At 35.4% G+C, this 14,042-nt stretch overlaps 1 protein-coding gene across 3 annotated transcripts in view; it reads right to left on the reverse strand.

The window, feature by feature from the left end:
- Positions 1 to 14,042, reverse strand: part of NOL4 (nucleolar protein 4) — a 293,679-nt gene that overhangs the window by 137,504 nt on the left and 142,133 nt on the right. For all 3 annotated transcript variants that reach the window (XM_054583511.1, XM_054583510.1, XM_054583512.1), the window contains exon 6: positions 605 to 891. In XM_054583511.1, coding sequence (XP_054439486.1) covers positions 605 to 891 — 287 coding nt within the window. The remainder of the gene's footprint in view (positions 1 to 604; positions 892 to 14,042) is intronic.

Below are 14,042 nucleotides of genomic sequence, written 5' to 3' on the forward strand. Positions count from 1 at the left end.
TTTAGATGCTATGTCTGAAACAAATTTCTGTCTTTTTTATAACACAGTTTATGGTAAATTACTTGTTCAAGTACTTATTTAATCTGCATGTTAAATCCAGAACTCTGACACATTTCTCCTATGCATATGGAATAAATTAATGACCAAAGTCTTCTGGTCTTTAAAGCAAACTAAAGAATTTAATTGAAACTTTATTACTATTACACCTATCTAAACTAGGAAAAACTAGATAGTGACTTAGGTGTAGTCTAAAATTGTGTTTTAAGAGCTAAACTTTCCCATCTGAGCTCAACAAACTCCCAGACACAGATTTGTGGATAATATAAATGAGAAACATTAAATCAAGTGATTTCATGTATAAAAACAAACCAACAGCTTTTCCTGAGATATGATTAATTTTGCCCACAGTTTTTCCTGAAATGTATTGCTAATGTTATATGGATACACAATATATATGATAAGTTTCTTGGTAATATAGTACTGGGATTTGTTTAAAATATTTTTAGAATTTGTACAATAATCTCCATCTCTGGTATTAATATGTATTCCTTTGTGACCTTCATGACCCAATTAAAAATTCCTGAAAATTATAATGTGATCCTACCTTGCTTCCATTTTCTCTCCCCTCTTGCTCCATCTTGAGGTCAGAAATTAGAAGATTCTTATATTTGTTTTTTCCATTACTGCTGTGATCATCTATTCTGTATTCCGAAGTGAGCTGCGCTGAAAGGGGACTGTCGTCGCTCAGGTTCAGTGGCTGCTGGTCCTGCTCCATCTCAGTCTTGCCATCCCCACTGGAGTCACCCGTCTCCCTGCTGTGCGTTCCCCCTGAAGCACTTGAACTGTGCCCCAGAGTCTCATTGCCATTAAAGCTCTCCGCAGCAGAATCATCTGTTGGAAAGAAAAAATTAGATTTTGGTTTTAATTAACGTGCCATTCAGTTTCTACTTCAACTAGCATTCATTGAGCTCCTATTATGGCCTTGGCATTGTGCTAATTTTACATATAATATATAATTTATCCTTAGGAATAAACTTATAAAGCAGCCATTGTTACTTTTAATTAGAAACATGTAGGCACAAGAAGAAGTGGAGTAAAATAAGAAAAAGAAGAAGAAAATAGAGATAACAGTTTAATCTCAAATGTATTCTCTAAAAGTAAATTCAAACAAAGAGAATAAGACAGTTGTCAATTATATTGCAAATAGCTTTTGTTTTTCCAGTGAGGATATCCATATTTGGTAAAAATTCTCTGATAAAAGCATTGCCTATCCTGCTAATGGGGCTCACATTGGTTCAAGCTTTGTGGGTGTTTAACATGCATCTAAAACATTAGAAGGGCTCATAAACTTTGTTCCAGCCATTACACTTCTGGGACTTTTAAACATAAGAAGTTTAATCATTGTGTGTGTTTCTACAAAGGTAAAAAGACTTTTATACCAGTGTTGTTTGTAATAGCAAACATTTAGAATTGATATAAATTACCAAAAGAGAGAGAGAGCGAGCGAGAGAGAGAGAGAGAGAGAGAGAAGACTTACTTAATGCATGTTGGAATGATTCGAATATTATGGAGTCATTCAACATTCCATTTTAGAGACATAGGAAAATGTGAATCAAAGTATTACCAGTAAATGGAAAAAGCAAACACATAAATACAGAGGGAAAAGATTGAAAAGATATAATCTAAAATGTTAATATTGATTTCTTCTTAACAAAATGTCACTGGATTTTCTAATATTATTACCTACAACATATATAATTTTCCAATAACAAAAATATGATAACTATAGAAAAAAAGCAAAATAGGAAAGAAGTGGAATAAGCAGCATCAATGAAACTTTTCTGGCTTTAAAATAAATAAGCTTGTTTAGAAAAAAAGTATATTATGATACTTTACTGAAAGCAAAAAGCAAATTTACATAAAATGATCACCCTCTATTTCTCTTAATTTCATCTTTTCATACATAATAAGAATTTGCTATTAATTTTAAAGGATTATGAAGGACAAAGATAAGAAAATATTTTCATTAGTTAAAGGCTATTGATGAAACCATATAAATATGAGTAAGAGTAATAATATTCAATATTTGTGATTTTGTTTAACTTTTGAATATTTTCAAGTATGCTTTATTATTGTAGGATACAATGAAATACTTAATGCCTTCTAATCAATTAAATTCATGGATATAATATTTAAAGTCTGAAGGAGTAGTAAAATTCTCCTGTTCATGCATGTATTCAACATTTACTGAGTGCATACACTTGGCTAAAGGGGGTTAAATATTTACCTTATAGAAAGTCTGCCTTTAATAAGTTCACAGATAATTAAAAGAAGCAGAAAAATAAATATGCAACTAAAATTCAGAGCAAAAAAAAAAAAAAAGGCTATGATCCAAAACAAGGTATAAAAACATCACAGAAGTTTCCCAAAAGGCAGCGGCATCTGACCGAGTTCCGAAAGTTGAGTAGGGCTTAGCCCCAGGTGAAGCAGCTGGAGGAGAGCATCTCCCGCCTAGAGATCAGCAGGAGCAAAGTCACAGAGAGAAGAATATGCAGGGCTGATCACAAAAGAGAAAGTTGAGAAAGAGAGACCTAGAAAGGGAGGAGGAGAATGGGATGGGAAGCTCTGTACAGCAGAGCCTGGATTGTCGCTTCAGGGCAAATAGAAGCAATTTTAATTTATTGTGGAAAATAATGTTAACTAAATTATGTTTTAAAGAGATTACTCTGATTCTGATTAAGAGAATGAGGTGAAGGCAACGACAAGGAAGTTGGGGAGACCCGTTAAGAGATTTGCAAGTCATCTGAGTCAGCCTTGCCAAAAGCTCGACCTGCAGCAGCAGCAGCGCAGAAAAGAGGGCACCAGGAAAACCACGAGGACAGGCTGGGCAAGGCTACAGTGGGGCAGACAGGGCCTTGGTCCCTAGCTCCAGTAAAAAAAAAAAGGGAAAGAAAACAAAGAACATTAAGTTTAATTTTCAGTAAAGTGGTGTTTTAAAATAAGTTTTCTAGAACTATTTTGAGAAAAAGTTAAATGCGGTTCAAAGATTCATTCTATTACTCTTGAATGGATACATTAAATTACTCTTTTATGTTTATGTATCCATTCAAAGGAAGACTAGGTGGAGAGAAAACATACATAAGAGAATGTAGGAAACTAGCCATTAATAATGAACCTGTACTTTCCATACTGTTAGTCTTAAAAATCAAAAACATCCTTTTAATGATGACATATCTAAGCGTTTTGAAATAATTAGGTAAATATATATGCAATTTGAAAAACTCTGCATTTTTTTACGTTGTATCAAACCTTAGGCTGTGAAAGGTCATTGTGGGTTATTTCTTTCTGAGAAAGCCCAAAGAAAAACATAATGGACATATGCATATCCAATTATTTAATTCATGAAGAAGAATGTGATATAACACTTTCTGCTAAAATCCTTTTAAAAGTACTAAACATTTCATGAAAGAAATTTTATCAATATAGTACAAGAATAAATAATCCTAAAGAAATACTATATTTTAAAATCTTATCTACATTAGCCAAAAACAAATCCAATATCCATTGTAGTTAAAATTTAAACATGCTATATTTCTTCCTTTAATCTGAAATCATCATACATATTTACTAAAGAGTGTACCAGTTATTCATTTTTCAGGTGAGTAAACATTATGATTTATCAGGAGAGTCTTTAATAAAAGTCATGTATTTATACTTTTGGTACAAACAATAAATGAATAAAGGAGAAAATATTTTTAGACAAAGTAGCTCACTCCAGATGTTACCAAGGTAACTAAATTCAACAGCTTTACATATTTCATTCCTGAGTAAATCAGTGTGTTTTAGGAAGAACAAATGATTTATTCATTTGCATCAAATATATATTCACATATTTTATAATGTAAATGGTAAAATAATCAATAATGTCACATGCCACTATTTTATAAATCAAAACTTAAAACAAAGTTTTGCATGTCTCTATTAGAACAATTCAATATAAAGACGTGAACAGACATTAAACTGAGGATAAATTAACTGTTTTTCATTGTCTAGTTTTGGGTAACCATGTTAACAGTTTTTACTCTTTCTTGAAGAGACTTTTTCAGAATTAAAAACCACAAATCTCTGACTCCTCTTTATTTTAACCAATTCACACCAGTTTACGACTTTAAAGGGGAAATCTGCTTCCTTACCCATCCTGGGTGGTCGCTGGTGGGTGGATACCGGCTGCTACACAGAGGGTTTAGAGTGTAGAGCTGTAGGTATATGCGGCTTTTAGTTTCCCAGGCCCGGGGCGATGGTGCTTCTCTCAAGTTTTAGCCTGGGTACCATAGCATTTGAACCAAAGACTCTGTATGTGAGTCCCAAGGGAAAACAGCACCTGGAGCTTTGGAAATTAAGAGTGTCCAGGGTGCCTAGCAACAGAGGAAAATGTGGAATGCGATGACAGGGAAGTGTGGAATCCAGTGACATCAGAAGGGGAGTTGGATGTTTGGGTGACATTTGTGCTGAGCTTAGCTTTGATGGGATGGCGTCAGTATTGTGGGGAGGGCTGTCCAAGTTAGCTCAGCTACAACCCTTGTCTATAAGGTGCACTAGCGAGAAGAGTAAGTGGCTGGCAATTCATTGTCTTCTTTCTCTTTTCCTACTGCCCATTCCCTCCACCAATTAGTACACACCCTAGAAATACTATTTGTTAAAATACTTTTTGTGTGAAGTAGTTTGATCAGTACCAGGCTCAATGGTTAGCTTTTGCTATATAAAGAGAATTAACCTGCAATAGTCTGTAGGACGTGTATTTAAGTATATATCTCTGTGTATGTATGCATGTGTCTACCTACCTACCTAATGCCATGTGATAAATGCATTTGAAATCTCCCAAAGCACCTGACCTATTTTCTTATTCAGCTACTTTCAGTAGCTTATTATGGCCTTTAGGCCAAGTGCCTTGGGCAAAATGAATAGGAAAAATATATATTATCCTCATTTTAAGATTGGTACTTGGAAATTCAGTCCTAAAATCCAGGTCAAATGCTTATGAAGCCCAAAACGCTTTTTATTGTTTGCCCCCAAATGCACCACAGCCCTCCAGCTCCAGCCCTTTGATACCTACTTAGAAAACTTCCCTCTCAGCTCTCACCATAAAACTAACTTTTAAGCCCCCCATGTAACCTTACCCCAGAAGATTAGTACCTTCGTATCCAAAAAGGTGCAAAAAATTTAAATTCTTTAAAATCTATTTGCAAAGTAGAGTTTAGGTGCAATTCTCTTTATCACTCCTGATGTCTGTTCTAAGTCTTCCCCCAGCTCTAGGGTTCCCGGTATAAAAAAACAAGTGAACTTTTTTCATTGCTAGACTATATCCTACATTTTAGGTCTTACACCGTAGCTCCCTCTACCCTACAACACAAAACAAGCAGTCTAGTCTAAACTGACTGACCTTTCACAGCAACTCCATAGCCCCAGTTCTCCCTGATTCATCCTTTTGCTCTAGAAATGCCTTCCGCAGCATTCTCATTTCCCTTCTTCAAATCCTGCTGATGACCTTTGCATTCTTTGAATTTTACTTTTACTTATCCTGTAAAATATAGTTTTTAAAAGTTAAGTAAACACCTGTTGTGTTTCACCTTTTGTTTTCTTATATGCGCAAACTTCAACTGTTGACTACAAAAGTCCTGGATTTCCCAGGCCTCAATACCATGAAAACCTTTGGAAAAAAAATAGTAAAAAAAAGGCATTCTACTATTTTTGTATTTTCTAAATATTATCCAAATTATATAATATTTATTAATGCTCTCTTAAACATGTACAAAAAATGATGCTACATTTTGAAGTCAAAACATTTAATACTATATTTTCTAATGTAAAAAATATCTATGTATGCATATATTTGTATAATGACTACTGCTGAAAGATTAAAGGACATTGATTTTAAAATGATAAAGCCAAAGGTAATGGGAAAATATAATAAAAAATAAATAAAATGATAAAACTGAATTTGGGAGTAATTAATTAAATTGTAACAAAGGGATTCAGTTTTCCACTGAATAAATTCTATAGGGTATGTTACCCTTTTTTGGTAGCTCCTAATTCAGCCTTTGCCCTTAGAAGAATGGGTTCTAATTTAAAAGGTAATATCGAGAAGGCACAGAGAGAATCTGAATATTTTAAAGCATATAACTAAAGCTCAGTGCAATAACTAAATAGAAATAATTCTGAGCTATCAATGAGGAGGCAATGCATATTCTCTGTTACTTCATTTAAAAATTTTAACCAAATACCTTTTGTGTGCTAGAAACCTTTATTGGCACTGTGAGTCAATTGAGAGTCCATATGTTCGTAACTCAGACTATAACAAAATAAATACGATGCAAGACAGAAAAAAGTACCTAACCTGTGAGAGTTTCGTATAAGACAATAAGTAAAGTTCTTCAAAAAAGGAAAAGTCACCTATAATCGCTGGGGATGAGGATGGTGTCAGGGAAGGCCTTTGACAAGAGGTGCAATTTGAAGAAAGAGAGATACATGGAGGTGCAACACATGATGGTGATGGTGCAGGTTACTCTAGTTCAGGAGAATGAGGAATAGAAGCACCAAGGGGAAGAAAGAGTTGGAAGAGCCCAGGGACCTGAGTATACTCTACATGCTAAGGCAGAGAATTATATATTTTAGAGAGTTGTGGGTATTTTACTCCATATTTTTTTCTTCTGTATCACTTAAAAAAATTGTTTCCCCAGGGCAGGCCCTTGGAGAAGCCAACCAATTCTCTGAGTCTAGTTGAGGAAAATTGATCTCTTTTCCTACCTTGGAGCCCCTGCCAACTGACCTGTAACAAAACTTTCTCCAAGTTCTGAGGTGATTCATTTCTTAAAAATGGACAGTAATGCCATAATATATCAATAGTTTCTCAATTGTCTAAAAAATTATAGATTATTTTCATGCTTACTCATTAGTTTGTTTAGGGTTTCAAAGAAGTGGATATTTTAAAGAAAGTGATACACATAAACACTTTTTACATTTTTACAATGTGAATTGAAAATACCCATGGTTTCTTTTGCTGATAAAATCACATTACTGCGAATACCAACTATGTTTTATTGCCTGCACTCATAGTACAATGAAATGTTCAACCTCAGTTAGAGGTAAATCAAAATTAACATGTACATATATTGTCCCTCCAAGTCATGAACCTCCCGATTTATTCATGGACACCAAGATAAGTGGTTTTGAATGAGATGACATGCTTTTTTTAAAAAAACTTACCTGAAATAGTACCATAATAATCATATCTGTCATTGATTTTCAGATACTGACTCCATTCCTGGTAATTCTAGATTTTAGTAGGGGTTTGGTTAGTCCTTTTTCTCATCTTATAACTCCTTGTCCTCTATGCCTCTAAAATCTATATGTTCTATTTATCAATTAGAATGTAAGTGTCCACAAGGTACGTATTTTACATCTTATGTCTCTTTGTGCTCCTCTAAGGAAGTAGGTGTAGTGATTTACACAAAGTTGACATGGATGACATATGTCTGTCTCTTTAGGTAGATAAATAGATAGATCAACTGATTGCTAAATAAGATGTCTTCAATAGCATAATACACTTCTGCAATTGTGTAAGGTATTCATTTTTTGGCAACTCACTCATGAAGCTGTTTACTGCTACAAATTAAAACCAAAACAATTAATACTGTTTTTTGATGTCCTGTCTCATACAACAAGCAGTAGATACAATGATAAATTCTCATGTTAAATTTGAAGTAAATCTAAGACAATCTTTAGATAGTAGTTTAGTGTTTTCAAAGAGAACTGACAGCTAATCACTGGAAGAAATGTCTTAGGAAACATTAAATGGAAAATAGAAACAAGAAACAATGTCATATAGTATTATTATGAAGCCATTCTTTTAGAGAATGATTTGACAACTTAGGAGAAATTGCTTAGGGATTTATCATGAATTATGCTAAACTGATAATTAAGTTGAATGAAAAAAAAAATGGCCACAGATTTGGGGCAAGTTATTCTGGAAAGAAATGTTCTAGTTAAACTAAAATTAATGTGATCCAAAAAGGATTTCTCCCACTTTGGCATTTAGTTAAACAATACCTTCAGGGTTTTGTTGCCATGCCAATAATAAATCAGGAAATACTTTATCCTAAAAGACTATAAAGCAATGAACGATAGAAGACCCACTAATAACACACTTACTGTTTGGAACAAGTGTCATGAGGCTGGACAGGACCTTGGCTATCTTCAAATATTTATCTGGATTTTTTGTTTGCTGTTGTCAATTGTCTGAAGGTTAAAAGCACATTTCTCATTCCCTTAAATTTTATTTCTGATGTTGTATATAGAGTGTGGTGGTGGTAGATAAATACACTAATTTCACCATTAATTGTATAATTTCAATTGTTACAGAACTAACAGAGGCCTGTGTATCATGTGGTGATCTGGCCTCAGAGAGGTGGGGCTCTTTAACCTCACCTGAGTGTACCAGACTTAGACCAGATCCAATGGAGGAAAATGAGGCTGTTTGTGTTTAATGTGAAATAGGTAGTAAGCATTCAGGTCAATTATCTTTGGATATGTGAATAATGTGTGTGATGTGTGATGGTGTGATGTGTTTGTGTGATGTGTTTTAGCAGCCACATGATGGTATGAACTAAGCACTTATAGGAATGGACACCTAGTGCATACAGTCCCCTCTAAATGCACAAGTACAGGCTCAAGGAATGAATGCAGGGAGTTTTAGGAGCTGGTAGAGATCCCGACTCACAGCCAGCAAGGAAACAGGGACCTCAGTCCTATATGCACAAGGAATTTAATTCTGCTTACAACTTGGTTTAATTTATCTTGGTCATGGAGGAAATCTAGAAGCATTTCTCATACAAGAGTTCTGGGGCCACATGTAAGACATTACCATAGATAATATCCAACAACTAACTCGTTGATATGCAATTGTGGGAAGCAACTGTTGATACCAGAGAATTAAATAGGACTAACAGCCTTCAAATTTGAGTTTAGAAGGACTGAATCTGAGGTTATTTCAGTCCCATTTAGCAAATTTCAAGGAAATTTTTTCGAAAGGAACCAGCAAGACAAATACTCTCTCCCTTGGTCAAAACTAGTAAGACCCAGTGTGGCCTCACTTTTTAAAAGACTCACAAAAGAATATAATATTGCCCAGGAGCTTATCTGTGTACTGAAGGGTTAAAGATGTTAGTTCAGGGAAAAGGATCACCTTGATTACCTTGATTAACGAACTCCTGGGAAAGAAGTCTTTACTAAGGTCAAGTGTATCTTTGCAAAAATCAAGAATCTTTGCTCATAAAGCAGCGCTGTGTACCACCTACACGTTCATGTGCTAAAATTATTGTTGGTTTTGCTCAAAGAGTAGGTAGAGTATCATTCTGGGGAAAATTTTAAAAAGTCTTCAAAATTTGTTCTGTGAATCCCTCATGTTCTTTTTTCCATCTTTATGGCAAATCTTCCAGCTATTCGTATGCATACTGGCTCTATGTAAGTCATTTACTGAGAAATAGATTGACTGACTGATTGATTGATTGATTGATTGATTATCTTCTGACTCACAGAAAGATGTTACTTCAGTTAGACACTTGTAATTTAAACCTTTTATCTCTAATTGTGGCATGAAAGGCTTTTTTCTCTTGGTATTTTCAGCCTTTAGCAAGCAGGTAAAGACGTATATTGTGCTCTAGGAGTATGTATAGAGGGAGAAACCCTGAAATCATACTAGCCCAATTTAATTCCCAGGCTTTAGAGTTACCTTAGAGACTGATGATTAGAGTGCATGCCCCATAATATTTTCTCCTAAGCTCTCCTGCCCATTATCCACCGCCCCCCCCAAAAAAAATTTCCACTCCCTATGGTAGTGTGTGAGCCAGAACTACTTGATGAGGAAGCTGAACTCTCATCCCAACATGCTGAGATGGTGAGGAATTTAAGTCACCATGCACTTCCTGGACTCAAAGAACAAGTAAATCCTAGAGGAAATATTCTGAAAGGCCCCTCCCACACTCCTTTGTGTTGCACTGGTAATTCACTGGTTTGCTCTCAGATCCTCTCTTCTCCTTTCCTTTACAAAGCATTTCCCAGATTCCCTTGACTATTGTCTTATGACTTGGTTCAAACAATGGGGAGTCCTGGCCAGAGACTCAGGGTGGGAGAAAGGGAAAATGGCTGGGTATCCCTGTCCCCATCCCATGCATACACCCTCTCTGATTCATCTCCATCTGCAGCATGGAGTTCATCTTCTCCATGTCCAGCTTTTGCCAGGAAGCATCTTTGGTGAATCTCCGCTCACCAGCTAGCTGTGGCTCTTGGGTCTTCTCTGTTTTTCTGCCTCTGGCTGTAGCAGCATCTTCCTTCTGTTATTTATTCCTATATTGCTTTACTCTCACATTTAGCTTTTGAGCTCTTTCAACACCATTTTTAAAAATGCCTTTATTAAGTTTTTCTGATGAATGGCATGGAATGGGCTCCATTTTACAGATAGGATCACAACTGATAAAATTTGCCTTACTTGGGTCTCAAGACTTGTTTTCTCATACTTGTGATGTTATTATAGTCAATATTTTGTTCATTTTTTTCAAAATGTCAAATCATTATTTGATATCTGACATACTTTCACCATGCTTCCTTTACTATTTTTGTCTCAGAAGTTGAAATCCATTGTCATCGGTAACAGTGGTATTATTAAACTTATTGGCCATCTTAAAGGATTTGAAGTCACTAAGAGTTTTTGGATCATTATAAAGCATTATTATTACTTGTCAAAGCACTACTATCATTTTAACAAAGACTAAATCATTATGCTTTATTTAAACAAAAGGACCTATGATAAATTCATCTGAGTATTAACAATTGCTTTGAATCATTAAATATTTTAATTGTACAAATCATTTTGGTAGTCATTACCTTCACAATATTCAAAACAGACCTGGGAATAAGATAACATTACCAGGTTTCCTATTTTAAAGATATTGATGAAGATTTTAAAGATATTGATAAAGATAAAATGAAGAACTTGCTCAAGTCACAGTGACAGTGACAAACACAGGACTAGAAACTGGTTTCCCAATTCCAGGCCAAATTTCTGTCTAGACGCTATTGCTATGCCTCAGCAGGAAACACGTTTAGGTATTGTAAGAAGAGTCTAGAAAAGACAGATGGTGTTCTACTTGGGGGAAAAAACGAGTTAACTTTAGATTTAGGAGGCTCTTAGAGACACAACTAAATTGAAAAGTGTCATCTGAGGCTACACATTTTGCAGTATCTCATAAAATCAGGTGCCGCAATGAATAGCCTGCTACCACCTTCCACTCACCAAATCAAAGGCCTTCTGCCTACCCTTCTTGCAATTAGAATAAACTGAACAACCATGATGTTTTCATAAGTGCAGATGAACTTTCAATATCACCATGATTACAAAAGTACAAGATGACCAATTATATGATATTTATAACCAAAGACAACTTGATTTGACATTCAGGGCTGAATGATATCAAATCAAATTTGCTAAAGATTTGAATACATAGAAGGCAAAAAATAATTAGGAAATTTACAAATATATGAGATAAATTAAGACCACCTTTAACATCAGTATCTGGAGGACACAAAATATGAAAATCCTACTGCTGAAGGGCCAATAGTAACATATTTGTTACATTTTTATTTAAAAAGTCATTTTCATAACTGACCTAATATGTATTCATAGGGACCCAGTGAGGTAAAATAGATAAGCATTAATTATCCAATTTTACTAATGTGAAAATGTCTGGATCCTGAAAAAGATCCTGTGACTCGCTAAACGTAGCACAGTTAATGAATGATAAACCTGGCACTGAATGGCCACTGCCACACTCAGCACTCAGAAGCCGCTATGCTACATTCTCTCTCAAGGAAGGCAGGCTTTAGAAATGGTCTGTGTATGAAAGTAGAATAAAAAGAAAGTAAGCTAAGGAGAAAGAGGAGAAGAACAGAAAGGAGGAGGAAGACGATTATGAAAGCAGATTGGAACGAAGTCTAAAAGAGGGAGCTCTCAAACAGGCAGGAGAATAGGTATTTGGTGAAGGGCGCTGTGGACAGAAATTATGGGATTGGGAAGAAATACCATGGGAGGTGTCAGAAATAAGGTGATAAAGTCATTGTTATTGAGTATCAGTAGTGTAGGGGGTTCTGCAGTTGAAGGAAAATCCTCCAGGGACATATCCTCTTCCTCTTCCTCTGACAACCAAGTCTACTGAACTGTAAACAGTGAAAAAACAGAGCCTAGCACTATGATTTGTATGTAGTGGATATTTAGCAAATGCCTAAAGAATTAAGTTAATGATTCCAACCTACATTGATCCTATTATTTAAGCTTATGCTGTTCATGTTTCAAACCTTTTTATATTAATATTATTTTATATACTAATTTTTCATATATCTAAGTCATATTTTCCAAAATTTTCATAAAAAATATAGACCTTGCTTTAATACTCCTATGCATAAAGTAGTATATAAATCTGTCCAGGAAAAGTCCAACCATTGTTAATACAACTACAACAGTTTGCGCAACATTGATGTAACCTGGCAGCCGAGGAGAGTGGACTGGAATATGCATGTGTGAACAATGACTTCATTGTACTAGTCAGTAAGGGTGGAAGACTGTTGAGTGAACACGTGTACTGTGTGGCCTGAGTCAGCAGAGCAATGAATCTGCATCAAATTTTGCATTAAGCTTGAACATTCCTCTGTGGAAATTATTCAGGAGATTCAGAAGGATGCGGCTATGGGCAACTGGTGATTGGCAGCTTCATCATGAGAATGTGCCCACTCACGCATCACGTCTTGTGCAGAGTTTTTTGGCAAAACATCAAATCACCCAGGTGACTCAGCTCCTCTATTGCACAGATTTGGCACCATGTGACTTCTGGCTTTTCTAAAATTGGAATCACCTTTGAAAGGGAAGAGATTTCAGACCATCAATGAGATTCAGGAAAATACCACAGGGCAGCTGATGGTGACTGGGAGAACTGTGTGAGATCCCAAGGTGCCTACTTTTTAAGGGACTGAGGCACCATTGTCCTATGTACAATGTTTCTTGTATCTTCTTCAGTAAAAGACTCTATTTTTTATAGTGTATGGCTGGATATTTTGTGGGCAGATCTCATATAGAGAGAGTCACTAAGAAGAACTATAATGTTTAAAAAGAAAGTCAGTTGAAGAGAAAACGCCTTTTTTTCTGATGTTTAATTTATCCTAGTAAAATTGTTGGCAAAAAGTAATATCATATTGTGTTTGAGAAAAATAAAAAAACAACTAAGAATTCCCAGGTAACAAATTCTTTTTATAGTAGTGGTATGGAAGCTCATTTTCACTTACAACGTTTTTATCATGATAAGTCGCTGAATTATCCTCAAACAAGAATTATAGATTCTGTCTTGGTTTACCATCAAAAAATATTTTCTCTAACTTTTGGTATTGACTGTATTAATTTAAATTCTGAATAATACTAAGATAAGAGTTCTTATAATGTGATTATTTTTAATTAGCCAAGAGCTGTTCCAAATACACTCCCCACACCCATCCCTATACTTCATGCAGCTATACCAATGGTGCATCACTATGGCCATCTATAAAATCATTCTATGAATAAAGTGCAGGGGATTCTGGTTTGAAAGCCCGTGTTTCTTGACTTAAGACAAGGAGGAAATACTGACTGGGCTTTGAATGGTCTGATTTAGAGGGGTGTTCACTGCTGATGGCACCTTTCTAAGCTCCTTCCTCAGCGCCTCCTTGCAAAGAAACTAAACAGGACAACTGATTACACTGAGCATATCATTTTAGTATATGCATCTCCTCTCTATACTTCCTTCTAGAACAAATTAACCTGCCAACACCCTACTGCCTTGGTAGCTACATGGCCTCCCTAGGCCAAAACTACAAGGCAGGCACCTGAGCAAAGAACCATCAAACCATAAGAGGTCAAAGCCACATCAATGTGATCAGACCAGAAAGGTGAATTAGATCAAAAAGAT

The sequence above is a fragment of the Pteronotus mesoamericanus genome, unplaced genomic scaffold (assembly GCF_021234165.1).
Source record: "Pteronotus mesoamericanus isolate MK-2021 breed Mesoamerican mustached bat unplaced genomic scaffold, CSHL_Meso_final contig_74, whole genome shotgun sequence".
Classification (NCBI taxonomy): Eukaryota; Metazoa; Chordata; class Mammalia; order Chiroptera; family Mormoopidae; genus Pteronotus; species Pteronotus mesoamericanus.